The following is a 27,968-nucleotide window of genomic DNA, read 5'->3' on the forward strand; positions in this document are numbered from 1 at the left end:
ACAGGAATGATGCTGCAGTGGGTCAGTTTGATTTAGGGTAGTGTTAAAGGTAAAATTCAACATTGCAACAACAAAAAATTACATAACAAAAATAAAATCCAGAGAGACATTTTGCAAATTCAGAAGTCCACCAAAATAATTGATTTACTATACTTTGTAACAAAATCATTTAAACAAAAAATACTGAAAGTTATCTACATTGTCTCAGTAAACAAAATTTACCATTCTATGAAAATTCTTAAACAATAAAAAAAATATACTTATACATGTATGCACGCAAATATAGTCAAAAGTGTGGCCTGTTGTTTCATTCTTATATAAAATAATATGAGGTTATTATGAGAATACCTCAAAGTATGCACAAGTATGCATACTTTGAGGTATTCTCGTAATAACCTTATTATTATACATATTTTCCTTTCAAGGAATGCCAAAATCCAAAAAGTTTAGAACAGAATCAGCGAACTTCTTTGTGTGGAGTCCGGATCAAACCCTAGTGACAGTCATGTTTGTTTTTATTATTTAGAGGACACTTACGCATGTAATCATTCCATATTTGGAATTCGCATCCGATGTATCCTTGGAAGGAAAAGATAACAAGGTTATTACGAAGATATCTCCACTGCGCATCGGTCGATACTCCCACTGTACTGTCTTTGTGCATACTTTGAAGTATCCTTGTAATAACTTCATAATATGTGTATCTTATTTTTACGATCACCACATACGTTGTGGATTTTTTGCAATTACCAAAACTTTAGAAATCATCAAGCAAATGAATTAAAATATTCAAAAAATGAATACATATTTAAAAAAAAATTAAAAAATTTCAGAATCTCGTCATAATCAGATTGTAAGAATTCTGTTATTACTGCAACAACCACTATCATCATCATAAATTTTTTGTTTCTCGCTGTTTACAAGATTATTTACTGCCAGGTTAATCTGGTAACAAGTGCATACCTTTAAATCCGTAAAACAACATATGATTTAACACTAGTTTGTGTTGATACAAGAATTTCAAAGTTAAAACATTAAACTACACAGTGTAGAATAATACATAAAACAGGATTTTACAAACTATCATCATATAATGAGTACTAATGAAAAGTCAATTACCATAATCCTTCTATTAATTGCACCAAGATAAAATGTATTGAAAATACATAGTGGGTTTTAGTCAGAACATTGGATAATTAAACTTAAAAAATGACGATGGAGAAAATAGAAAAAGTGTTATACATGGAAACAAAACAACTACTTAAACGTTTCCTGCCAGGTGAATAAAAAGGAAAATAAAAATTTGGCAGTATATAATATAAATTACAATCATTAAGACTTTGTACATAATGAGTTCATTGCAATTAGTACAATTTAGTAATTCAATTATGCAGGCTTCAAATCTTGCAAAGCTCTATTGTAACACAATCTATACAGTTCAAAACTGTCTGTCTTTTTAATAACAATCGTACAAATGCTAAGATAGAGAGTAAGTATCTTATGAAAGCAAAACATACTTAATTTAATGCTGTACAATCCCTTACATGCATTTCCTCTATTGGAAGCACGCATATCTACCGGTAATAGAAGCCCATATATATCAAAAATCAAATTTTGTTCTATTAATATATTTCTTACTGTTATTGTAGAAACACCTGTAATTTACATGAACGCATACGCTACTAATAGAGCAAATACTGATCTTGTACGCCTTATCTGACAACATTTTTCAAACAGCCACAAATTCAATATAAAAAAAAGGGCACAAAGGTACAGGATTTGGCAGCAGTTAGTTCTGAAAATAATTACCTGACAAATTTGTGAAAAATTTTACTGGTGTAATTAAAATAAAATTCAATACCAATCTTACTACCGGTATATTCGATTCTAGAAGGTTCTCTTCAGTATGAAAACTATAATCTAGGTACTCTACAGTATTAATCAATACACATACTAAATTTGTGAAACACATTTTTGGATTTGAAATCTGATTATTTACAAATATAATGTTTTAGGAAAGTCCATCTCCGGTGGACGATGAAAAGTATCTATAAGCAATGGGTACCCCGCTATCTTCTGTACAATCTGTCATGGACGTACTCTCTAATAATGATGTTGCTGTCTCACCTGACGATGCTTCAGTACCAGGAGCTATACTTGCATCCTGTGCTGCGACTGCTGCTGCTAAAGTGGCCTGGTTGCTGTCATTGGATTGCAATGATGCGTCTACACTATCACCTAGTGAACCTGTGTCTAAATGTTCAGCATCCATTTCTGCAATCTCATCTGTTGTCAAGGACACCATAGCGTCTCCTCCTCCACCCATATCCTTTTGCATGTTCTCCACTGTCATTATGCTCTCTGTGGTTTTATTCTGAATCATCTGGGCTTTAATTCTCTCAAGATCTTTCTGAATGTCTTCTGCACTGGTACTGTTATGAGACTCCTCAACCTCAGTAACTATTGTTGTCACTTTAGTAACTTTACGAGGTGGTCGACCGCGCTTACGGATACTTCTTCGACTAGTTTGTGTTTTCTCAGTTATCTTAACTCTTGTTGTTCTTCGTTTGGGCGCGGGTTTCTTCATCACCACTACTTCTTCCTCATCTTCCTCATTATCATCTCGTACCTCTTTGATCTTCTTCGCTTCACGTCCTGGTCGGCACTTGTGTTCTTTTAAATACTTGTCTCTTGCGAATCCCTTTTTACACTTCTCACACCTAATGTTGTAATCATCTGTGTGCATACGCTCATGTTCCAGCATGTGTGGTTTACGACTGAAACTCTTACTGCAATACTTACATTTGTAGGGCTTAATCCCGCTGTGAGCTATTATGTGTGCTTTCAGCTTGTCTGGCCGATTAAACTCCTTTGTACATCCAGTGTGAGTGCGGAAAGGACATTTGAATTTCTTGATGGGATCATGAATCAATAAATGACGCTTAAGTTTATCTTTGCGATTAAATGCTGCTTCACACTGTTCGCACTTGAACGGTTTGACTCCTGTGTGTATCAGAACATGCATCTTCAGATAGTGTTCAGTCTTGAATCGTTTCTTGCAGTGATCACAGACGTGTTCACCCATTGTTCCATGAACAGGTAGATGCCTCCGCAGATATCGCTCACATGGAAATACTTTATCACAGTTAGGACAGGGATAGCTATGGCTGGTAGTTGCTAAGTGATGGTCTAGAGCTTCTGGGGTAGCATATTTATTCATACACTTATTGCAACGGAAGTATCTAAAGATGAAAGAAATTAAATCATTGTGATTTTCTTACTCATTTCTTTTAGTTATCTGATTTTATTGACAGTCAACATTCAGACAGTAGGGACATGTACAAATTTATGGAAGGAATCTCAGCTAGCCAAGATCTTTTGTGGATGTGCTTTACCTCACACAATAAATAAGGCTGGAAAAAATCATTGTTCTGAAATAAACCGTGAAAAATCATCTTCTTAGCCATTCTTTTTTTTTAATCGAGGGAGAGAGACTACTTGCTTCATGCAACAAGTACATGTATTGTTGAAGAATTGGTCACATGGGCAAGTGATGACATTATGAGAGTCACACTTGTTCCCTCTCTAACAATATTATTGTGATTAAAATGTATAGAAGAGGAGGGGGCGGGCTTACAAATATGAACACCAATTGAATACAGAAATCGTTGGGTTAGACATGAGCAGAGAGTTATGCTAAAGCAACTACTGTGAAATACTTTATTTTAGCTGGAATTTATTTTCGCTGAAAATGCTTTTTGGGTGTTTTGTATGGAATTTATTTTCAGTTGAATGTGAGATATAGGAAAAAAAGTATATTCACTGATTTTTATTTTCACTGAAGCATACCTTCAGCGACAATAGCTTCCAAGCGAAAATAAAGTATTCTACAGTATGATAAATCTTCTTTTACTGACCTTGGTCCAGGTTTTGGTCCTTGGTTAGGGTATAAGCTATGAGAATACTGATGAACACCTAACTCATATAGAGATGGGAAATGTTTATTGCATAGGTGACATCTGTATGACATTTCATTCTCATGGGTTTTAGTATGCTCCAGGAAACTATCCAAGTCTTTCCAAGTCATCCCACATGTTTTCAGTATACATTTATACACCTAGAAAGAAGTAGTCAAAGTCGGGCTTTACAAAAGTGCTATTTTTTTTAATCTTTCATCGTGTAGCACAACTGATGCTTGTTCGGAAACATTTGCCTAGTATTTGTCTCATGAACTCTCATGATAACTTGTAGATCATCTCTCTTATCCCTCTCTGATATACAATAGCTATATCAATATAAAAGCAATGACCAGTGGTTTTGTCAATGCCAGAATTCAAAAAAAAAAAGCACAGTCAATATGGGTGTTTGAAAAGTTTCATTTTGACGAAAAAAATTACTATAAATATGCCATGCTTGTAATGTTAGAGTTACCGGTATTAGCAAACAAATAGAAATATACCATGCTTTTAACTTAAACATACAAAACATTTGTGGCTGAAACCTAATTTTCTTCATTCATATGAAAAAAAAACACCAGCAGTCGAAACGTCCACCTTGGAAAAAAGCCAGCTGAAACGCCTGTGGTCAAAATGTTTACGACTGAAACATCTTCATTCAGGGTACACTCCGGTATGTTTGTATTTCGGCAAGACCCAGTTGCATTCATGCATAGGAGGGACTAAGGAATGAGTTTATGACCAAAGTTATTAACAATATACAAAGTTCAAGTTCTTATAACTTTTATTTCTCAGTACAGTGAGTAAGATGGTGTAGATTTTAGTTCCATAATTATAAAACATTAACAATGTAAATTGCAAAAGTTGTAGAATAATAGAAAGTAGTACAGAGACTCATCATTAGTCTTGCCAACAAAGTCTCTGTAATGCACTCACATTACTTGTTGAAAATGACATAACGAAATGAAAATATACAAATGTACAAATAAAGGGTATTTTGTTGTCATGGATCATCCATTTCGTCAATTTGTCTTTAGCCCGAGTAAGAGTCTAAATTTGGTCTCAAAAATAGGTCAGATTTAGCTTGCACTAGTCGTTTCTTAGCCTATACTAACCGCTTGTACAGATTTTCTTGGTATGGGCTAAGGAGATGTGTGAATGCAACTATTGCTGGTTAACAATGAGGAATGATTATACTACGGAGAGGGAGGAAAATCAAGCAAAATTGTTATTTATGAACCATACCTGTTCTGTTTTATGTTGTGTCATGTGTGATTTTAACTGGAAATAGGACTTGAATGTCATAGGACAATATTGACAGAGATAAGAATTGTCAACAACCACCACAATACCAATACCGTCTGCATAAAGATACGAGAATGAGAATGTATTAAGAATTACACATACATGTATAACAAACAAGATACTGACTAAAATGCAGTTTTACATTTTGGATAAATGTTAGCAGTCAACTGTCAGTAAAATAAGCCAAAAAAACACAGTAAACAAGCCATGCATGGCACAGTCCCAGTTAGTTATCAAATTTAAAATATATAGTTTTGTTTATAGTAATATAGCTGGAATATAATCATGTCAGGAATATGATTTTTTAACATTAAAATGATTGACATTTGTATCTGATCGTCAAAAAAGTACTTGTCCATATTGAGAGATATTGCTCTGGAACAGCATTCAAAATCAGCCATTTTGAATACATGTATATATATAACATGATGTATAACGAATATATAAAATTTGAATATAATCAGTCAAGCATTTAAGAGATATGGCTCTAGAAGCCCAATCATTAAAACAAAATGGCCGCCAGTCAACCATTTTGAATCCAATCTGAAAAACAAAATGACGTGCATCAGGAACCTATAATGTCTAATGTATGTACCAAGTTTGAACGAAATCTATCCATAAATGCCAGAAATGCTTGATATTTGATGATTTTTTAGCACAAAAATGACCACCATTCGGCCATTTTGAATAGGATCGTCAAACCAATATATCTGTTTATCTATGACATGATGTATAATGAATATTTAAAATTTGAACATAATCAGTGAAAGCAAGTCAGAGATATGGCATGAGAACCACATTCATTAAAACAAAATGGCCGCCAGTCGGCAATTTTTAATCTTATCTGAAAAACAATATTATTTGCATCAAGGTCCCATAATGTCTAATGTATATACCAAGTTTAAACAAAATGCATCTGTAAACAGCTGAGAAATGGTTGATTTTTAGGATTTTTTAGCACAAAAATGGCCGCCATTCGGCAATCTTGAATCAGATCATAAAACAAAATGATGTGCATCAAGGTCCTATAATGTCTAATGTATATACCAAGTTTGAACAAAATCCATCTGTAAATAGCCGAGAAATGCTTTATTTTTGATGATTTTTAGCACAAAAATGGCCGCTATTCTGCCATCTTGAATCAGATCAAGAAACAAATTGACGTGCATATGTATAATATCATTTATGATGTATGTGTGAAGTTTGATTGTGATTGGTCCAGGCATTTCTAAGATACAGGACGCACGCATGCACGCACGCACGGAAGTCAAAACATAAGTCCCCGTTTTCGGACTACGTAAGCTTTATACAGTACATACTGAATGGTTAAATATGTAATAGCGCCCTCCTAACATCAATAGTAACATAATAACATAATATAGCGCCCTCTAGAGGTCTACCAAGCCATGTGATAGAATGACCGGTATCAGTCAAAGCGACAGGAATGTGATTTAACTGTAATATATCCTGATGTATTAGATAAATGGAAATAACTCTAAGTAGAATGAGAGATTAGATTGTACTTTACATACTAATTCAGACCCTTGATACACACTATAAAACAAGTCTTTTTAATAGCCAACAAATTATTTTAGTTCATTTAGCTACCATGTATTTTTGCAAATTCGAAAGAAGTATATTCTCACAATAAGACTGTTGGCACATTAGCTGAATAAGATTCTAATATTCATTGAGCCACATTCTCTAAAATGGCATGTACTATTTTTATAGTATTTCATGGTTGGAGGTAGAAAAAAAATGCATCATGAACTGTATTACCAGCAACAGAAAATGAGATATTAGTTGTTAATTAACATGTGTGAAATACAGAAACAAAATCTAAAGCATTTATCATCATTGTTATAATAGAGGGAACATGATTTGGGAAAACTACTTGGTATTAAAATACCAGCATGGAAGAGTATATATTTAGTACACATTGGAGCTATGCCAGCGTTCACACACATACAAGAATCTCAAATAGCATTCAAGTTTGTTACCTTTGTCTGTGTCTATACTCTTCTCCACTTGATGTTGCATCTGTACTGGTGAAGTGGCGTTTTCAGACGACTGTTGGGTTGACTCATCATCAGAGACATCCGATGTGCCACCAGGTACCTGCAAATGTAAGAGAGACAGTGACAATAAAATTAATTTACTCCTTGAATTAGCTTGAATAGTGAGAATACATGTACACCTTTGGAGATTACTGTCAGGGACTAAGGATTATAAATTAGCCTGATATATGTGGAAAGATCTGGTATTTTATCTATGTGTTTGGAGTGGTATTAGCCCAGATGAATCAAAAGGAAACTACTGTGATCATGTGAATGTAAATAACATAATTAATGCCCAGGGTTCTGAAATCTGGAGAAGATAAATAAACCAAAATATCTGCATGGATAGTGTATTTTTATTAGAAAGCATATAAACCAAACACTACATTTTTCATACTGGGTCATTGCAATATGACTTATTTTAACAATAGATACACCCCCGTCTTTTAACATAAGCACATGGCTACCAATAGAGAATATACACCACCACAGTTATTTGAACAGTAAGATACATATAAATATAAAGCCAAGCAAGGGTTAACCAACTTAGTCAGCTACCCATAGTGGTTTTTTTTTTTTTTTTTTTTTAGATACATTTCATCTGTTATAAATCATGCATTCACATTCCTCCTACAGATATTCTTAAAAATGGTTATAAATGCAGCATCAGACAACAGAGACTTGGCATGTATCTGATGGCACTCAGTGAGATATATAATTTGAAAATAACATAGTGCCTCACGGCACCAGGAACGGCTTTACATGAAAGAGTCTGACTTCTCAAAGGTTTTCTTGTGCTATTTAAATGTACTGATACTGTAAAAGAATTATTTATTCATTGCGTTTTAATTTTTCTATTTTTGCTGCTACCGGGGTAACTATAATTTGCTAAATGAAATCCTCATGAACATGTTAAGTTACAACAGAGCTCTGTTTTTTGGGCAAATTCATGAACTTAAAACCCAGTGAATATGCTTACAACATTAAAACATTGAAATTATATGTAAAATTAAATGGTTTTACAGTACACAATGCAAAGAAATCAGTTCTATGTACACATTACAAGTTATGTTACAATACAAACAAAGAACAGCCTTGCAAATCATATATTGTTGTCTATAAAGGAATTACATTGATTTGTACAGAGTCTAAAAATTCAATTTTTCAACATTGAAATCACATAACCTGACTATTGAAATGTATCATTACAAATCAAAACACTGTGATACTATTGATTTTTCCAGTGGCATTTCTTATAAAGATTTAGACGTATATTGGCCAATCTCTTGTGACGTTATTACAAAGTCTGAGAGAATTTCCAGATTAACTCAGCCCTTGGAGCGACTTCACAAAGCAATGAAAGGCAATTCCTAATTATTAAACATCAAAGCAATCCTTGGCATGTCTGCATTTTTATATTACTGTACTGTAACAAAATACCCCAGTAATGTCTAATAATGCTTGCGTACACTATATAGCTTAACCCAATTATTACACTTACGAACAGGCTGGAATTAAAGGCCTGACCACAAGTCTCAAAAGCCAGATTAATACAATACATGCCATAGTGCTTCTCACAATGTATTTGCGTGGAAAGCAGTTTGTTAATTATGGAGCAAATAGATTTCACTGAAAAACAGCAGACAAGCATTAGGATTATTATTTTCATTATAGGTATATTTTTGAAATGTGGAGTAGACAAGACTCATTCAGAAATAAATTTTATTTATCCTGATGTGTTTCCTGCACGTATTTTGATCATCTCAAAAGTGCAGTTGGAGGAAAGTTTCAACAAGAAAATATATAAAGCTGAACTGCAAAAACTTTTTGAAAATTATAACTAAAGGTAAATCATACTCAATTTGAATTATGAAACTTCAGCAATAGAATTTCACAATTTGAAGTGAAACATGCAGTCATCATTGCAGCATAGGTAGGTTGGAATTTCATGTAAAAAAAACTATGTATTTTTAACACCTGTTGTTGTTTGTATGAGTAGATGAGGAATGTGGTACTTAATAGGCAGGTTTGTGTGGACCAATGGATTGCAGAGATTATTTTAAGCTTGACTACAAACTGGGACAAACAACATGGTGACCAAGATTTTATGGTGTACATGTATATGACAAAAACATGTGTGAACAGCTTATTACTCAGTCTAGTTTAGTTAGTTAGTTCAGTACTAAATCAAAATCTGCTAAAGATAATACAAGTGTGAATAAGGAATCAGGGTTAAATAAAGCCATCTAACAATGCTGAAACGCAAATGCCATCAACTCCAATCGCAACTGAGAACTTATAGCAAGCCAACTCCAAGGCTAGACACAATGAGTGCCAATTTTAAACAATGCTAAATGAAGAAGTTGTAAGCTTTTTTTTGTAAAATATGACATTTTGAGCTGCATTAATTCGAACTACTGCAATTTAATTATGAATTTGGGTTAAATCCACTGATCAGGAATGTTTACAGGACTTTACTGATGGCAGGACATAACACATGGTACATTACAGTCTCTGTGGCTTGTTTGCCTATGCATGTACTACCGTAGTATACGATATTGTAGATTCACCTAATTTAAAACTTTTATGGTAAGTTTAAAATAGTTGTCTTAATTAACCTGATAAAACTGATGCTATTTTGAAATTCTTCATGAGAGTCCATGCGACTTGTAGTATGCATTCAGTTCATTATATATGGATAACATAGCTTGGGGTAATCCTCAGGTTTCAGAGTCCATTCTATCACAGTGTCATAATGCAGTCGGATTATGAACACCGATTTTTATTAACAACTTTCAATAATAGTGATACACAGGTTAATTGGACAGAGTCAAAGCCAATTCGTTAATGAGATATGGTACCAATCTAATCAACTTTGATATCAATTTGTGATCTCCAACTCTGCATCCATCATATCTGGCATGTTCATTATGATGTCTCTGAAAATATGATGGATAGCTTTTGCTCACATGATCTCATCACCAAGGATTGTCACATAAAATGGAATTGTTTCTCATTGCAAGTGCTACTAGAAAGTACCTTGGAATTCTAGTTGTACACATAAAAAGTATCTGATAAAAAAACCCATCTACTTTAATGCCGATTAGAGGTGGATGGGTTAGGCCCTGAAAAGTTTCTAAAATCAATTTTATTTTTAATGACTCTTTGTTCATAATCAATTTTTATATTCAAAGATTACTTTGTAAGATCTAAGCTTTACAGTTATTTATAGTATAAAATAGTGTTTGATATTCGACATGCATACACTGGTTAAATGATAAACCAATCATGAAATCTGTTTATGATAAAAAAGATTATGTTGCACCAATCCTGACAGCGAGGTGAAATTTATGCCGACGATCAATTAAAATCTTTTGATGATCAAAACTTTTGATGGTGTTCTCAAGCAACATTCAACTCAAGGATTCACTTTGGGAATTTTGTTGGAATTTAAATACTAATTAATGTATACTCTTGCATGATAATAATGTGAACATTTTGCATACGTAAACAATACTACAACTGTATGTGGTGTATCCTACACCCATATGATGCAGCATATCACCATATCAAATACAGTAAGACAGCATAGCCTTGTTTGGTGTTTGTGTGTATGGAAGATATTTTCAAAAGTGGTGGGTACATTAAGCTACGGTATGTGAAAATATAAGCATGGATACAGACATACATTGTACATGTACCCGAAAAATATTACCAGGGTAGATACGTTGCCTTACTATGGTGCATCTTTTCCACTCTGCTGTATTAGCTCCTGGTGTGTTTAATAATCGTGATTGATGTATTCAACACTAATTACTATTAACACATGCGCTTTGAGAGCAGCATTTGTAAATTTATTATTACTAATTTTACAACATATTTATTTTAACTGAGATATGCTTTCAAAAATAGAAAATGCAAGGATATATCACTTACAATAATAACACTAATCGGATACCAAACATTTAAATAATTACTTCCATCAAACTCCATCATGATTAATACTCCTACTTTATTCATGTTCATTTTTCACAAACATTTTAATTTTAAACACCAAAAATGCTGTAAATAATTAAGTACTGAACTTGAATACATAAAATATGTAATTAAAATATGATTATATTACCCAGAGAAATATGTAGACATGTAAGCATTAGGGTCAAGTACAGATTGTGGCATCTCATAATATGTAGTGCAAAACTAGAGATGGACAGATCATTTTGAGGGAATGAGTATGCATTCAATACTGCAGACACTACCAACAGTAGTTGAAAGATTGTTGAAATGTGATGTTCGTTTACAAACATATTCTGTTGTGTTGTTTTAGGCTAGCGAGTAAATTGATTGGTAATTTTTAATTATGGTAGCTGATTGGGTCATACTAGTGTCGAGAAGTCAGTTTTGGATCTTAATGTTATATTTCAGATGTTCCATATTTTTCTTGATAAATGTACTGGAACGCTGCAATTTTTAAAGCTATAGATATATCAACATAATTGTAATATTACTCATCCAAACTCAACAGTCAATGATGTTTTAAAATAAAACACTCCCCACAGACATTCCAGTTCTAAATCTATCATCTACTAATGTTAACAGCGGTGGTAAGACTGCATGTTGTTTTTACAACCAGGAACTATTCAATCATATGGATGGGCCCATGGAGAAGATAACTTGACGTGGTATGGAAAGTTTACAGCACAATGAATAAGTATATAAAACATTGGAATTGGAATCTGAAGTAAAATTTTATTATTTATAATGTAATACCATATGAGATGATAGTTTTTATTTTCATTTTCAAGCATCTGGCAAGATTTTCTTTATTTTAGAAGCTTGCTTTTCCAGTGCATATTTAGTTTAAATCAATTCAAACCAGAGGGCAGTTGCATGACATGATTAGTTAAAAAATTCATCTCATTTGCATAAATTAATATTCATCAGCAATAAAAAAATCATCAGTACAATAAAACTGTGCCTAAATGCTTTCCAATATTTAATGATGCAGTATTGGCAGAACAAAATAGTTGAGAAATTGGTGTAAAAATATTTTTTCAACAAACTACAAAGTAACCGCAAGTTTTCTTTTCAATATGATCATAGCAAGTTAATGGATAATGAAAGATGTGTTGATATTTCTATTGCTCAAAATGTTCACAATAAATTTTACCAGAGACAAGTTACCTAATTAGTATGCCTTCCGAGAATTCACTGTGTGTGTGTGTATAGTGCAGTTTGAAATCAAAGTTCTTTGAACACAATAAAGTCACATCTAGAAAAGACTCCTATCAAGCAACTACTCTATTTATCCGAAACACTGAAACGTCCAGAGTGTCGCCTATGGGCAATGTTATCTTTTGGTGCTGCAAATCAAATAAATACCGTAAAAACTAAAAAATAGTTTTTTTTTAGTGCAAGAAATAATAGGATACAAATCACTCAAACAAAGAGTGTCTTTCCAATGGAACTTTGTAAAAAGTATGCAAATCTGCCAAAAAATAATGTTATGACATCCAAGTTACTGGAGTTTATTTTCACTGAAACATCCTTTCACCAAAAATTAAAAAAAAAAAAGTATTTTACAGTACTCCTCGGTACTTGTTTCCCCCCAAAAATACATGTATGTATATATATTATATATAAAATATATAATGCATGTTCCTTGTTAATAGTTTAGATACAATCAGAACTGAGAGCTTCGTCGACCTGGCAAGCTTGTACTGATTCATGAACTTTCAACTTTTCAACATGGCGCCGAAGTCATTCAAGCAGAGCAACGATTTTTAATTTAATCCAAATTGACTGAAGAAATGTTCTGATCTATCTACATTGCTTTGAAGCACTTTTTTTTCTTGTCACACGACTGTAATTATGTTGTGTAAAGGAAGATTGAAGTTCACGTTTTTTTTAAATGGGTGCTGGTATGAAGTATTGTTATCTCCGGTAGAGTGTTACAAAGTATGTGATGCATATTCAAACAATGTCATGTTTTCCAACACAAAATATTCACTTTTTAATGATTTCCATGTTTTGCATGAATGTTAGAGTGCAAACTAAAAGGATACAAATTTAAATCTCTATTTGAACACTGCAAATTAATAGAATACATTTAATGATTATTTTTGATTGAAAAAAACATTGGGCACAACAGCGAATTAATAGAGTTACCAAGTGTAGATCAAACTACTATATGAGAAAACCGATGTGTGTTGACGCAAGGTGTTGGATGTGAACACAGTTGATTGTACAAACAATGCCAAAACACCGCCTTGGGGAACTTGTACATGTAGTAGCAAAATCGAAATGAAATTTACAATTGATCACTGGCAAATACGACTTTTATGAATTTGTTATGGTGCATGCAGTTCGTATATGTCCAAAATTCGACTTGTGCATTGGGACAGTGTTCACTATATGCTATTTGGAAGTATCCTTTTTACAGTGCTGAGGCGCTTGCTGTGATCACAAATTTGAATTGTGTGGTAAATGTTGCAATGTATCTTCATTTGCCTTAAATTACCTTTGCAAAAAAATTGCTGAAATCAATTTCATCTTGGAAATGGACAACTGACTATGGGCAACTGACTTCAAACACTAGTCCTTTAATTCAAAGTACAAAAACTTGCAAAAGTTCAGAATAAAATCATGTGTCCAAAATGTACTTCAGAACTATACATCTTTATGATTAATAAACAGAATATTATTAGCTAAAATTTTCACTGATTACATCCACCATTTATATTACAACTCCTCGCAGCAAGACTACTACCAAAAGAAAATTAATGATAATATTTCTTCAATGAAATCAAATAGGTAGTCATGGAGACGCTGGAATGATGCTGTCATTTTAACAGTGTACATGTAGTTTACTGACTCAGAATGTAACCTACATTTGTACATTTACGCAACTGAAATGTCAAAATCATGTCTAAGTGGACCTAAGTAGACATCATAAACAAATATTTCAAGGAGTATACAAAAATCCATGTGTAGTGCAATCTTGTAAATTATTTGTAGTACAAAGAAGATTATATGACATAATAAAATAATAATTTGAAAGACAAGTGTTGAACTCATCACACATTGCCTGTTGACGCCATTATTTCCAATTCATTTTAGCTATCTGTGGAGCAATGCAAAGTTTCATGTCGAATTGAAGATTATATGTCATGATCCCCATACTTTCATTATTATTGGGTTAGTACCATCAGGATATAAAAATGGGGAGGGGGGGGGTGTCACCTGACATGGACATTTCTTACCCTGTTTATCACTATTTGTTTTTCAAATTAAAAAGTCATATCATTAATACTATAAATCATAATATTGTTAAAACATATAAAACTGACATATAATGTAGTTTGTTTCCAGGATGATAATACTTTGTAATATTTAAATTTGGCTTAAACTGCCTTAAAGCGAAAAGTGTCTGGATTTTACAAAAGGATCCTTTTACAGTTTTTCATCTGAAGTATATATCCAACAGTGCTTTGTCAGAAACATGTAGATAAATACATTTATAATTCTCAATACTACAGGGCATGACAACGAAAAAAATTTTGGATTAGGTCTACAATAACAAGCCATGCATGGCACAGTCCCCGTTAGTTATCAAATTTAAGATATATAGTTTTGTTTATAGTAATATAGCTGGAATATAACCATGTCATGAATATGATTTTTTTTAACATTAAAATGATTGACATTTGTATCTAATCGTCAAACAAGTACTTGTCCATATTGAGAGATATTGCTCTGGAACAGCATTCAAAATCAGCCATTTTGAATACATATATATATAACATGATGTATAACGAATATATAAAATTTAAATATAATAAGTCAAAGCATTTAAGAGATATGGCTCTAGAAGCCCAATCATTAAAACAAAATGGCCGCCGGACAGCCATTTTGAATCCGATCTGAAAAATAAATGATGTGCATCCAGAACCTGTAATGTCTAATATATGTATCACGTTTGAACGAAATCCATCCATAAATGCCAGAAATGCTTGATATTTGATGATTGTTTAGCACAAAAAAGGCCACCTATTGGCCATTTTGAATAGGATCGTCAAACCAATATATCTGTCTATCTATGACATGATGTATAATGAATATTTAAAATTTGAACATAATCAGTGAAAGCAAGTCAGAGATATGGCACGAGAACCACATTCATTAATACAAAATTGCCACCAGTCGGCCATTTTGAATCTTATCTGAAAAACAAAATTATTTGCATCAAGGTCCCATAATGTCTGATGTATATACCAAGTTTGAACAAAATCCATCTGTAAACAGCCGAGAAATGCTTGATTTTTAAGATTTTTTAGCACAAAAATGGCCGCCATTCGGCCATCTTGAATCAGACTGTGAAACAAATTGACGTGCATATGTATAATATCATGTATGAAGTTTGATTGTGATTGGTCCAGGCATTTCCAAGATACAGGTCCGGATGCACGCACAAACGCACGCACGGACGGACGGACACACAGAGGTCAAAACATAAGTCCCCGTTTTCGGACTCCGTCCGAACAGGGACTAATAAATACTGAATAATCACACAGACTAGTTTGCAATTTCAAGTTAATGGCTTGATACAGATTGTGACTGATAATATTACTCCAATTCACAGGAAGTCCTCACATGAATGCACACACTTTGTGCAGCGTTATTTAGCACTGACACCTAGCCAATTAAATCTCTTTTGACAGTATGTATCCCGTGTGTATTCAGTGAGATATTTTTAGTGGTATAGATGAGTAGAAGTAACAGTAAGTGGTTCATTATAAGTACATCTAGTGTGTTTTAAAAGGAGATGTGATAAGACGTCTGGTATTTCATGCATTCAATGTTCACATTAACACTTTACAATGAAAGATTCATAATATACAAATTTTGACGTCTCTAGTCACAACAATTCTTCATAACTTCAGAATCTAGATGACATGTAATTTCAAGGCCAATTATGATAAAAAGTATCTCGCGATCAATGTAATAATGTCTGTATTTTTAAAGGGCAGTAAGGTAAATTGGTAGGTCATTCAGGACATTGCTGTCAATGTCTTCATGGCGCTTATGCTCTGGAACACTAAAACTGTAGTTTTCATTATACAGTCAAACATTAACAAGCAGCTTCAAAATATCATAACAACAAGCAGCCTCTCGGCTGAGATAGCTCCGCTGTTAGCAATACACATTTCAATTAAAGAACAGAAGATATCATTAGAAAATGAACAATATGCATAGTATCAATGCAATGGGACTTGCTGTTTTCAACAAGAATTCAAAAATATCATTTTTCACCATAAATGATTGTGATTTTTAACAAGAAGTCGAAAATATCACTTTTTACCAAAAATGACAAAAATATTCACCAAAACTAGAGAATTAAAGATACATTGTATCATTACAAAATGAACAAATCTGAGAGAGGTCCACATGTAGAACCTATAAATGTAATATCAAAGCAATTGGACTTGCGGTTTTTAACAAGAAGTTGAAAATATCACTTTTTACCAAAAATGACAAAAATATTCATCAAAATTAGAGAATTGAAGATATCATCATGAAATGAACAAATCTGAGAGAGGTCCACATGTAGTACCTATATATGTAATATCAAAGCAATTGGACTTGTGGTTTTTAACAAGAAGTTGAAAATATCACTTTTTACCAAAAATGACAAAAATATTCATCAAAATCAGAGAATTGAAGATATCATCATGAAATGAACAAATCTGAGAGAGGTCCACATGTAGTACCTATATATGTAATATCAAAGCAATTGGACTTGTGGTTTTTAACAAGAAGTTGAAAATATCACTTTTTACCAAAAATATTCATCAAAATTAGAGAATTGAAGATGCAGTTGGACAATCACTCGTATGATAAGCTCCGCTCGACAAAGTCGAGGGCGGAGCTAAAAAGGACTTCATACACAGGTGGTCTTTTTATATAAAGGTTGAATTATATTTTTATGGTTACATATTTGTTCAGAAATAATGAAAAGGTACAACTCTTAAACAAACACACATTTGTATGATTTGATCAAAACCAAATATAAGTTTAAATTTGAGGAAATTAAAAATTTGTTATTAACGGAATGCTAATTATTATTTTGGTCCCTAAACCAAGGGAATCTGCAAAAATATTGCTGAAAGAGAAATGACCATAGGTAATTTAAAATGACTATGAAATGTACGATAGAAAATGGCAGTCCAACAATTAATGGCTATGAAATAGAAAATGGTCCTGGCAAAAATATGTGTCTCAGGATGCTGAAACCATTATCAGACAAAGTCACTATATGTCTTCAACAACATTTATACTGCTGCAGTCCTGTCTTTGTTCCTGCTTTGCAGTATTAAATCACCACATACATGTACAGTCAGACAAGCCCTCAAGAAAAACTTAACAGTAGCAGCTTCAAATGTGGTGGCTGACAGAATAAGTTGACTGTCTGAATGACTGCGTTACAGCAAGAATCGGATCATTACTTGTACTCATTACACTAATAATCAGCTGGTTTGACATTTATCAGACGGGTGTAGTGAATGAATGAGTCATTGAGAATACTTATGTATAGCTGTATGCATTTTTAGACGTATACCAAAACAACATCTCTTCCACTATGACATTTCAAACGATGATTATACGTATCAGAAATGTTTGAGAGGAATTTGAAGGCACAATATATTATTAATGTGAAAGGATGTAAACTTTGCTTTGTTCATAGAAACATTAAAAAGAAGCAGGAAATCAATTCAAATTGAGGCAAGGCACCTGGGAAATGAGGTAAATTTAAATGGGATAGCAATACATAAATTAACCAGCTATTCAATTTCTACCGGGAATTTCATTTTATTAACTTGGTTGAATACGTCTAAATTTCTATTTACAAGGAGATATATTAGTTTCAAGAATGAAGAAAGCGTCCGCGAGTTTGTTGAAGCTGTGTAGCTAAAACCTGTTGAAAGAGCAATGAGCTACGTTTTTCACTAATTTTTTTTCATATTTTTTTTAAACCATGTAATACTGGGCCAAAATTATCTCAGTGGTATCAATTCAGTAAACAAATTGTGATATGTTTTATGATAGTTTTTAGGTGTATAATAAACATCCTAATGTTTACATGGATAATCTTCTTCTTGACAAAAGGGTAGCTCAAACCACTTTATTTTCACTACCTTATTGTTTCAAACACCAAAACAGCAACATCACCAGCTAAGTTGCTGACTGGTTTATTGTTGCATGATTTTTTCAAACCACTTTTACGAGGATGTGTCGTTCAGCTAAATGCACTCATTTATGAGCATTATGACACACACCACCATCGACATTTCATACTGTGTCAGTACATACATTTTGTTTGGATAACTTTGCCATTTATTATATACAAATTTATTCGATTGAATGAAATAAATTGAAAGGCAATCGCATCGTGATCTTATATTTATATTCAATGTGTCAAGAGTCCCCCACTATTAGTTTGACGACTCCTGTTGAGGTTGGTTTGACTCAGGTTGTTCTAGTTTTGTAACGATCTCCAGGCGCACGGAATGTGGCCTCCCATTAGAGCATCTATACGATACTTCATTTACATATTGTATATTTTTTCTCTCTCTTCTTCTGTAAGCACTGTGGTACATTTTGTGTTGTATGTAAATTGTATGGGCCTCATAATAAATATATAACGGTATATTAATCTTTCAGTGTACCAGGAATTTGGAAAAGAAAGGTTACCTCATCACCAAATCCCACCCTCATTCTGAATATAAGTTTTTTTTTTAGAATGCCCTGGTTTTATCACAAATTCATTACATTGATCGTTGCGGCACTCGTTTCATACTGGCTCAATTTGTATGATTTTCATTTTCATCTGACTACATCCTATTTTAACGTTGACAATCTTTGTTTCCATTAAATAGTTTTGTCGCAATTGTGTTAAAAAATGCATTTGGAACTCTCTGAACTGCTGGGTTATGGTACTTACATAAATTGCGTATTACATGAACATTGAGGAAGATCCCATGACATCTTTTTCAACATACAGTTTAGATGAGAGACATTTATTAGGGATTTTCTGGTTCGCAATACTGCATTTTCAGGCCAAAATTTGCACATTCAGTTGCAGATATAACATACATGTACAAACACTTTTTTTCATAAAATTTGTTAGATAACATAGATGGATTCAAGTTGATATGTTGCCATATAATATTTGAATTTACAGATTTACAGTTGTAAAAAATGACTAAAACTCATTTAATATACTGGATATTACAGGGTCAATCATAGGAGCAGTGTTCTTACCAGACACGAGACATTTGCCTCATGGTTTAATTTTTTGTCACAGGTTTTTTACTCTCATGAGATAAATTGTCTCACAGAAATGTAAGAGATTACAAGTGACAATTAAAAAGTGTAAAATAATAATTCAAACATATGTTTTCATAATAAAGATTTTAAGACGAACTACTATAAGAGGAACAAAATACTTTATGTGCGAGTCTCATGTTTCTCATGGATTGCTAAATTATCACATACATTCTAAACTGATGGAACAAATCTGCCCTATACATGTATATCTATTTACTGGTGAGAACACTAGCAGTTTCTTTTTTGCTGACAGTATAAAGATACTGTGAAAAACATTTGGTAGCAGTGAGAATATCACTGAGACCCATAAAAACACAAAGCTACAGCAATTTCACAAAATGTTATCTTTACAAAAACCATTAAATGTGCAAAATATGAAAATCCTTAGCAGTGTTAGACGGAGTTCAGTATCCTATTAGCTCTAGCTAACAAATGCATACTAGTAATTTAATTTAAAGTCTCACGAGGATGAAATCCTGCAGATCTAACATGCAGGTCATTATTTCCATACTATATTAACACGTGTTCACTTTGTGCAACCAAGTGAAAACTCCTGTTAAAACAAATATGCATTCTTCGTTGGCACAGCTTCCACAATCTAAACTTACGTGTGCAAGATTATATGATACTACAATCTGTCATTTAATAATATTAACAATCACCGTGTTTGCTCATTGACTATATAAAACCTAAACGGTATTTATAGTATACTGAATTATTAAAGTATTACTTATTTTGACCAAGGACACTCCTGTGTATGCATATTCAAGTAACAGAGCAAATACAGAAAACGAATGATTTATTTTATTTTTATGAAGCGATACTACAATAAAGCAAGTAATTATAAAAATCAGTGTCCAGAAACATTTAATATTTATGAAACTTGTTATGATTAAATTGCTTGAACTTGAATGAACATTCAATTGACAATAAAATATAATCATCATCTAGTACATGTGAAAATACTAATGAATTACAATGTATAATAATTAAATTAAAATAATTTACTAGGGGTTTTGTTAAAAGGCAACAGACAGCTAAATAGCGGTCTACTTGGCTAGTTCAGCCTTTTTTTTCTATGGTCTATAGTTCAGCCAGGTGTACTTATTATTTTTAAGACTCACAAAGTGTCACATTTTTGTCTCTTTTCTAAATCTTGGGGCCTACTTCAGAATTTAGCAAACCCCTGATTTACATAGTTTTCATTGAATCAGATTCTACAGTAAGCAGCCTTGGGCGACTCCAATAGCATCAATGGCTTATTTTACTATTTTTGGAGTCAAATAAAAGATTTGATCATTTTAATAATATTTAGTCTAGCTAAACGAGAAAATAATCCCATTATAGTGCATATCAGTGAGTGATGTATAATAATGTAGATAGAGCTTCAGTTATTAGAGATAAATTAAAATCTTCTATAATTTTTAAAACATGCATGTAAATTGAGTTATTGAAATGTACATCCAGACTTCCCCTTTTGTATAGCTGGACTAGTGGGCCACAGTGACTTTGTTTATGAATCTAGTGAATTTTATTCAGCATTCACGATACTATGGTACATTTAATGGGCCTTTAACAATGCAAATAATTTCACTTCAGGTCAAGCTGTTTTGAACAGCACCCATCAAATGTCAGTCAAGTCAATTTTCATCGGCTCTCAGGTCACTACGTTGCACCAAAATGAATTTATGCATTGTAAGACTGCGTATATTACAAATAAAGTGATTTTATGTCACAAATATGAATATAAATAAGTGCATGTGTGGAGATTTTTTCTACAAAAAGTGAAACACATACTTGAGGTTTTAACATCTGCCGAGGCACCATGTTCCTTATTACATGGAATAGTGTTACACATAAATTTTTCAATATCAGTTAATCAGAACCTAGTCGCTCCCACAGTAATAACTATTAGAAATATAAAAAGTTTTGTTACCTACCTGCTTTGGCAGAGTGTTACCAGTCCCATGAGGCCACACTTTGTGTGTCTGCATATGCTTCTTCACGTTGGACTTCTGAGCAAAAGCCCTACCACACACAATGCACTGAAATGGCTTCTCACCTGTGTGGCTCCGAATGTGCTGCTGCAGGTCAAAGTTTTTGTTGAAGGTCTTATCACAGAAGGTGCACTTCAACTTGCCTGGTTTCTTCACGCTCTCTTGATTGGCATTACGCCGTCTTTTTGCTACAGCCTGTACATCAGTGATGACATTTACATTGGGTCTATTCGATGTTGGTTGCATCTGCTTTGGAGGGCTTGGCTGCTTTTGTACTTGGGCTACACTAATTTGAGTCATATGAGGCTGTTGTTGTTGTATTGACTGTACAATCTGAGTGTGCTGGAGGGTGGTAACTGTATTGGTCAGAGCTGCTGCATTCACGGTCGAGAAACCACCAGGTTGTACGGTTTGAACTGTGGTAGGTATAGAACTGGTTCTTTGTGGCTGAACTTGATGAAGAAAAGGTCCAGTCTGTACTGGAGTACTTTGAAATGCTCCGGTCTGAAACGCTGTGGTTGGCAAGGTAGACTGATCCATACTGCCGAATGTTGACATCAACATGTCATCATTTAACATATTCATGTTTTGTGTCAGCGGCGATGAAGGAACTGGTCCAGACACTGCTACTGGATAAGCAACTTGCCTATTGAGAGTGTGGTGCTGTACTGATGTAGTAAATGCACTGTTAGGATTTGGTAATGCATGTGTGGTTGTTACGCTAACAGGTCTTGGTTGGTTTTGCTGCAGTACTGGTAAGCATCTTTCCCTCTTGTGAGCCATAAATGCTGGGAGATTTGAAAACTGTTTCTTGCACTTACCACACTGGAAAACATCTTCCTCCTCAGCTGTGAAATAATAAGTAGAACAAATGAACTATGACAAGCAAAAAGTTTTTTACTAATGTACACAGAACCACCATCCTGTAAAACTTTGTCTAAGGCATAGAGTTTTACATATATGTTACTTGAATAAAAGATCTCTATAAACTAGACACCTCTGTCAACCAATCAATTTTGATCCTTGGGTGTTTAATAGCAGGTAAATCACCCGCTTCAATCACGAGCACTCACTTAAATTTTAAAATTACTACCGTAGTGCCTTTGCATCTCAACTCAACACTGCACAAGCATTTAAGTTAATTTTATCAGCTCAAAAGAAAATCTTCAAAACGAAAACCTATTACCGGATTCGGCTGATACCCCGCCCATCCTAAACCCCGCCCATGGGCGATGTTTCAAATAGTGGGCGATGTTTTGGTCCACACATTGCCTGACTGAACCAACAAACATTTTTACAGACCCCAATTTTCCTGTCCGACATTCTGTATCGAGCGCGCTATTTCAAATATGACGCTAAAATAATTCACTGTAAAGCCGAAAAGCATTAAAAACTTCAATAAAACCAATGCTGTAAACGAATTGTTGTTACGTATTATTACACTCGAATAAAGTCTACGCTTGAAAATAATGTTATTTACGAAGTTTAAAATATCCAAGCCTTCCTGGTTCGAACCTCTTGGTTGTTATCAGTAATGTTTAATCTTTGTCTGTATCGGATTCCAGACAAAATGTCGGTAAACAAGAAATGGGCGAACTAAAATGTCTCCTGCGTTTCACATGCGACATGATTATTAAAAAACACAGAGATCATGTATGTTCTATAAAGCTAACTTTGTACACATAATCTTGTACTGACGTGTTTTTTCTCCAAAAAAAAAAACGTTCATTTTCAGTTAACCCCCAGTTAGCTCTTCGCGTTCATGGTATTTGTGAGAGTTGAAAGATTTTTTGAACACATGACAAGTAACTATATTGATTTACGTACGTTACGTGATGTACGTTCTATAAAGCTAACCTTGTACACATAATCTTGTACTGACGTGTTTTTTCTCCAAAAAAGACGTTCTCTTTCAGTTAACCCCCAGTTAGCTCTTTGCGTTCATGGTATTTGTGAGAGTTGAAAGATTTTTTGAACACATGACAAGTAACTATATTGATTTACGTACGTTACGTGATGTACGTTCTATAAAGCTAACCTTGTACACATAATCTTGTACTGACGTGTTTTTTCTCCAAAAAAGACGTTCTCTTTCAGTTAGCTCTTCGCGTTCATGGTATTTGTGAGAGTTGAAAGATTTTTTTGAACACATGACAAGTAACTATATTGATTTGCGTCAAGCTGGGTGGCCCGAATTTAAATATCAGTGCGTGAACTCAAACGCGTGGTTATTAGAGTTCAGTCGAAATGTACGTGAATATTGCGATCGAAGTGCGCTGCCCAGAGTTTATTATATTATAGTAAAATTTAACTTGATGCATGGTATGGTTTATATTACATGTTCACTTCATTTCGAATAAAAAAATCACCATTGGAACATTGGTGAATCACAAGTATTTAAAATATTTTCTCGACTTTCCGTAGATACCCGACTACTATCATTTTTAATGATTTAAATGCGCCAATGTTTATGTTTGCGTAATTATTACAAATGCAACGCATTATCAAGTCGGTAATATTGAAATATTCACAGACCCAATACCCCGGGTCAGTGCCCTAACAATAGTAAAAATTAACTTGAGTTTGCGTAATTATCATGAAACCAATACATTTAATACAACGTTGAAATATTCAGAGCTGGTACAATATTGTAAACAAATTTGCGTAATTAGAAAAGCAGTGCACTAAGTAAACAACGTTGATATATTCAAAGCCAGTACAGAGTTGCATACAAGTTGCGTAATTACAGTACCGTCGGATATAATAAAAATTTTACTAGATCGACGCGCTGACCCCAAAAGAAAGCGGTTGCTAAGGTAACGCGCCAGTTCAGCGCGTGACTTGGGGTCAAACTTCGGTCAACACACACTTGATGCCATCATCACCGCGCAGCAAGTTTCGCAAAGAAGTACTTCAAGTTCAATTGCGTTCCAAAATTATGTCGCTAATCACTCAGTTGTCGCAGCGTGTGTTGTGTCATGTCCATGATGCACCCCGTTTCGACTTTGACTTGCTTTTCCTTCTTAGTGCATGTTCTTGTTCACGTAAAATTCGACCTCTCACCAATGTATTAAAACACTTTGAATTTATACTTTGCATGATTATATTTGGTCAATGCGAAACATTATTTTTTTCTAGACCATTTCTATCAACGCAGGGTTATTTTTTTAGACAAGATGGGCCTCGTAATATCTGCCAAAAGATCGCCCGGGCGATCTTTTGGTCCACATTTTTCTAAAAAAAAATCGAATCCTCCATAAGATCGCCCAGGGCGGGGTATCAGCCGAATCCGGTAGATGCCAATGTCCTCTCATCCTCAACACATTCTGGATTTAAACCACTCACCTGCACTGGTTGACTGATCCTGGACACTACTCTGGCTATCCAGTAGTGACTGCACAGCCAGAGCAGTCTGGTTGTCCATCCCAACTGTGAAGTAAAAAAAAAAAATTATCAAAAAATTGCCACTCTGACAGACCTTCTTAGTTTCAACAAGGCAATCATTTTCTATTAAGAGAATACATTCTTCTGATGGATGAGAATTCAACACTGATCAATCGGCTTTTCATGTGACAAATCGTGTGGATGTAGTGGCACTTTCATGTGGGAACATGTTGTTCCTCTAATGTAGTACATGAAGAAAATTATTTTAACAGAAAATAGATTTTTTTTTCAATTTTTCTTCTTTCTTAAAAAGTGTTATTTATTCTAAGCACTTAATCTTATTTTCAAATTATCAAGAATCAAAAATGTTGACTGTTTTTTAAATCGTTCCATCATACAAACAGGGTCTTGTAAGTGCATATGCTAGAATTAACACATAGGTAAATGTAGGAGTCACAGAAGAAATCTCCTTGTCAGGGGTACTGAACAAGGGCAGCAGAAAAAATGAAAAGGGTTCGTTGGAAACTACAAGTAATTATATATGTACATACATAATTTGAGTAGTGCATACATTTTACGACCAAGCAATTTTATGTACATGTACGGTTTCTTTGATCTTAATGATTTAACAACTCTAACAAGACTACCATGTACAAATTTCACCCCTTCTACAAACTCAACCATGTGATTTGACAGATTTTCGTAATTTACTGGCTTCTAAAATTCTAACCGATCACAAATGTTTACCTTTTTAATTTTCCAGAATATCTTCAATTTTGTTTTTTCTTTAAAGTGGCATTAGCTGTAACTATTGATCTTTTTTCTCTAATTTTTATTTTTAAATAAAACATTTCCTGTGCCGTTAGTACCAATTTGTAACAGCCAAAATGCTACTGAAAGTATAGCATATACACTATATAACAACGTTGTAAATTAAATAACTTACAAGTGAAAAAGATGGCAGCTGGGTTGGGCCCAGGTTTTACAATGATAATAACAACAACAACAAGGACAGACATTTTTCTCTCATAAACATGTACCTTGACTTTCATCTATGATGACAGGGACAAGGTAAATAATATTGGCAAGTCAAATGAGCCTAGTTTTGGCATTTTTGTAGATGACATCACAATTTCAAAATGCAAGCATCAACCAATCAGATCATAGCATATCAAGGATAGGATATTAAAAATATACAATGGACATGATAAATAGGATGAACATGGATAATCGCTAGCATCCCAAAACAAATCAAAATATTTACATGCTTTATAGTTTTTTCCTGACACAAAGGGTGATGTATTTACTGCCACTGGTTTATGCACAGGGGACTTTTACTTTTTCTTCCCTGCCCTGAATATGTTTTCAAGAGAACTGTAAAGCATGCATATGTAATCAATATAAATTTAGTATACAATCAGTACTATGATATTCAAAGTTGCAAACTGTGAAAATACATGTTTGCAGGTTTTCTGTGTCTCTCGTCAGAGGTTTTGACTGTATATGCTGATTAGGGACATTATTATTGCCTGTGTTCTAGGGCCATTAATTATATAGTCAGATTGGAAGTTTAACATAATACATGTATATCATCCTACTTCCATTTAAGGTGAGATGCGTGTCTGTAGGGGCTATATCTTGTTTTTTCACTGAACATAAACAATCAAGAAACCACAAAGCAGAGCAAACAAACAATTTATAGCAAATTAAAACAAATTTTAATAGTAGCACAACACCTACCAATCTCAACATGATATATGTAAATTAACCATTATGGCAAATGTCAATTTGTAAAATCCAAATTATAATAAAATAGTATAATTTACAGGCACACATTTTTTAAAAATACTTCAAACCATTGCTATAAAGAACAAAATAAGCTCCAACAATCAAGCTGTCATTGCATGATATATTTGGCATCCATCGAACGAAGGCACAAAGTCATGCATATGAGGAATGTAACCGAACAATGCCGGCTATTGTAAAAGACAGCATGCCCTCGAAATCGGTTGAGCTGCCGCCCTAGGAGCTGTCGGTTGAAGCTGAAATTCAACTAAAAGGCGACAATACGGTACATCAGAGTGAACCCTCTTAGATAAATACTGAATATAAAATACTGTGGAACAATTTTCAAAGATAGAAACGGCGAGGGAATCATGAACGTGAAGACGTATCAGACGGACACAGTCAATGAACTAAAAAATGGCGGCGGATTGTGTTGTAGCTTTTCCAACAAAAACGAACCACCCTGGCCAGGCTGTTCCAAGATATTCTCCACCTGTAACCCCCTCTACCCCTGGCCACCAACACCAAAGTGACAAAACAACATCTCAAACTTTTTCGGGCGAAGTAATGACCATGGAAGTTGGTTAAACATAGTGAAAAGTGTACGCCAGTTGCTCGATGGCTAACGCGATGTTGCTTTACACAGAAAGACAACCGAGGGAACCGATTTTATTCGGTCAGGCTTCTATTTTCCACTGCAGCGAGCGTTATTTCCAATTACATGCTACCTGGATTAACTTGTTTTGGCTTTTTGGGGGTTGGATTATTTCATTCAATACAACAATGGAAAGTGTTCTACGCAAAAGAAACTAAAGTCAGCTATGTTTTGAACGTTAAATTCATCAAAACGGCGCTACACAACATACATATAGTCGGGAAAATGGACGCCTGAATAACTACAGCTGAGCGTCGAAAAAAATAGCCAACTGTTCAATAAAATTCCAAAGGAACAGTTTCGCGAACTACAAATATTGAAGAATAATGGCAAATCAATAAAAAATAGAAAAAAAGAAATATTTTAATACAAACCTCCCAACGCGTCGAAGAGTGCCTGCGCCATATTGGATAGAGCTGGTAATCATAGAGGATTGTGGGTA

General features: G+C 33.9%; 1 protein-coding gene across 1 annotated transcript; it reads right to left on the reverse strand.

The window, feature by feature from the left end:
- Positions 1–118: 118 nt before the first annotated feature.
- On the reverse strand, positions 119–27,931 carry LOC100372552 (zinc finger protein 341-like). Its single transcript, XM_006825128.3, has 7 exons — positions 27,901–27,931; positions 25,048–25,131; positions 21,646–22,550; positions 7,262–7,379; positions 5,202–5,317; positions 3,918–4,117; positions 119–3,242 (listed from the first exon to the last, which is right to left on the reverse strand). The coding sequence occupies exons 1-7, from the start codon at positions 27,929–27,931 to the stop codon at positions 2,012–2,014; spliced, it is 2,685 nt and encodes an 894-aa protein (XP_006825191.1). The 3' UTR covers positions 119–2,011.
- Between the last annotated feature and the right edge of the window lie 37 nt (positions 27,932–27,968).

The sequence above is a fragment of the Saccoglossus kowalevskii genome, chromosome 6, assembly GCF_978046115.1.
Source record: "Saccoglossus kowalevskii chromosome 6, keSacKowa6.1, whole genome shotgun sequence".
Classification (NCBI taxonomy): domain Eukaryota; kingdom Metazoa; phylum Hemichordata; class Enteropneusta; family Harrimaniidae; genus Saccoglossus; species Saccoglossus kowalevskii.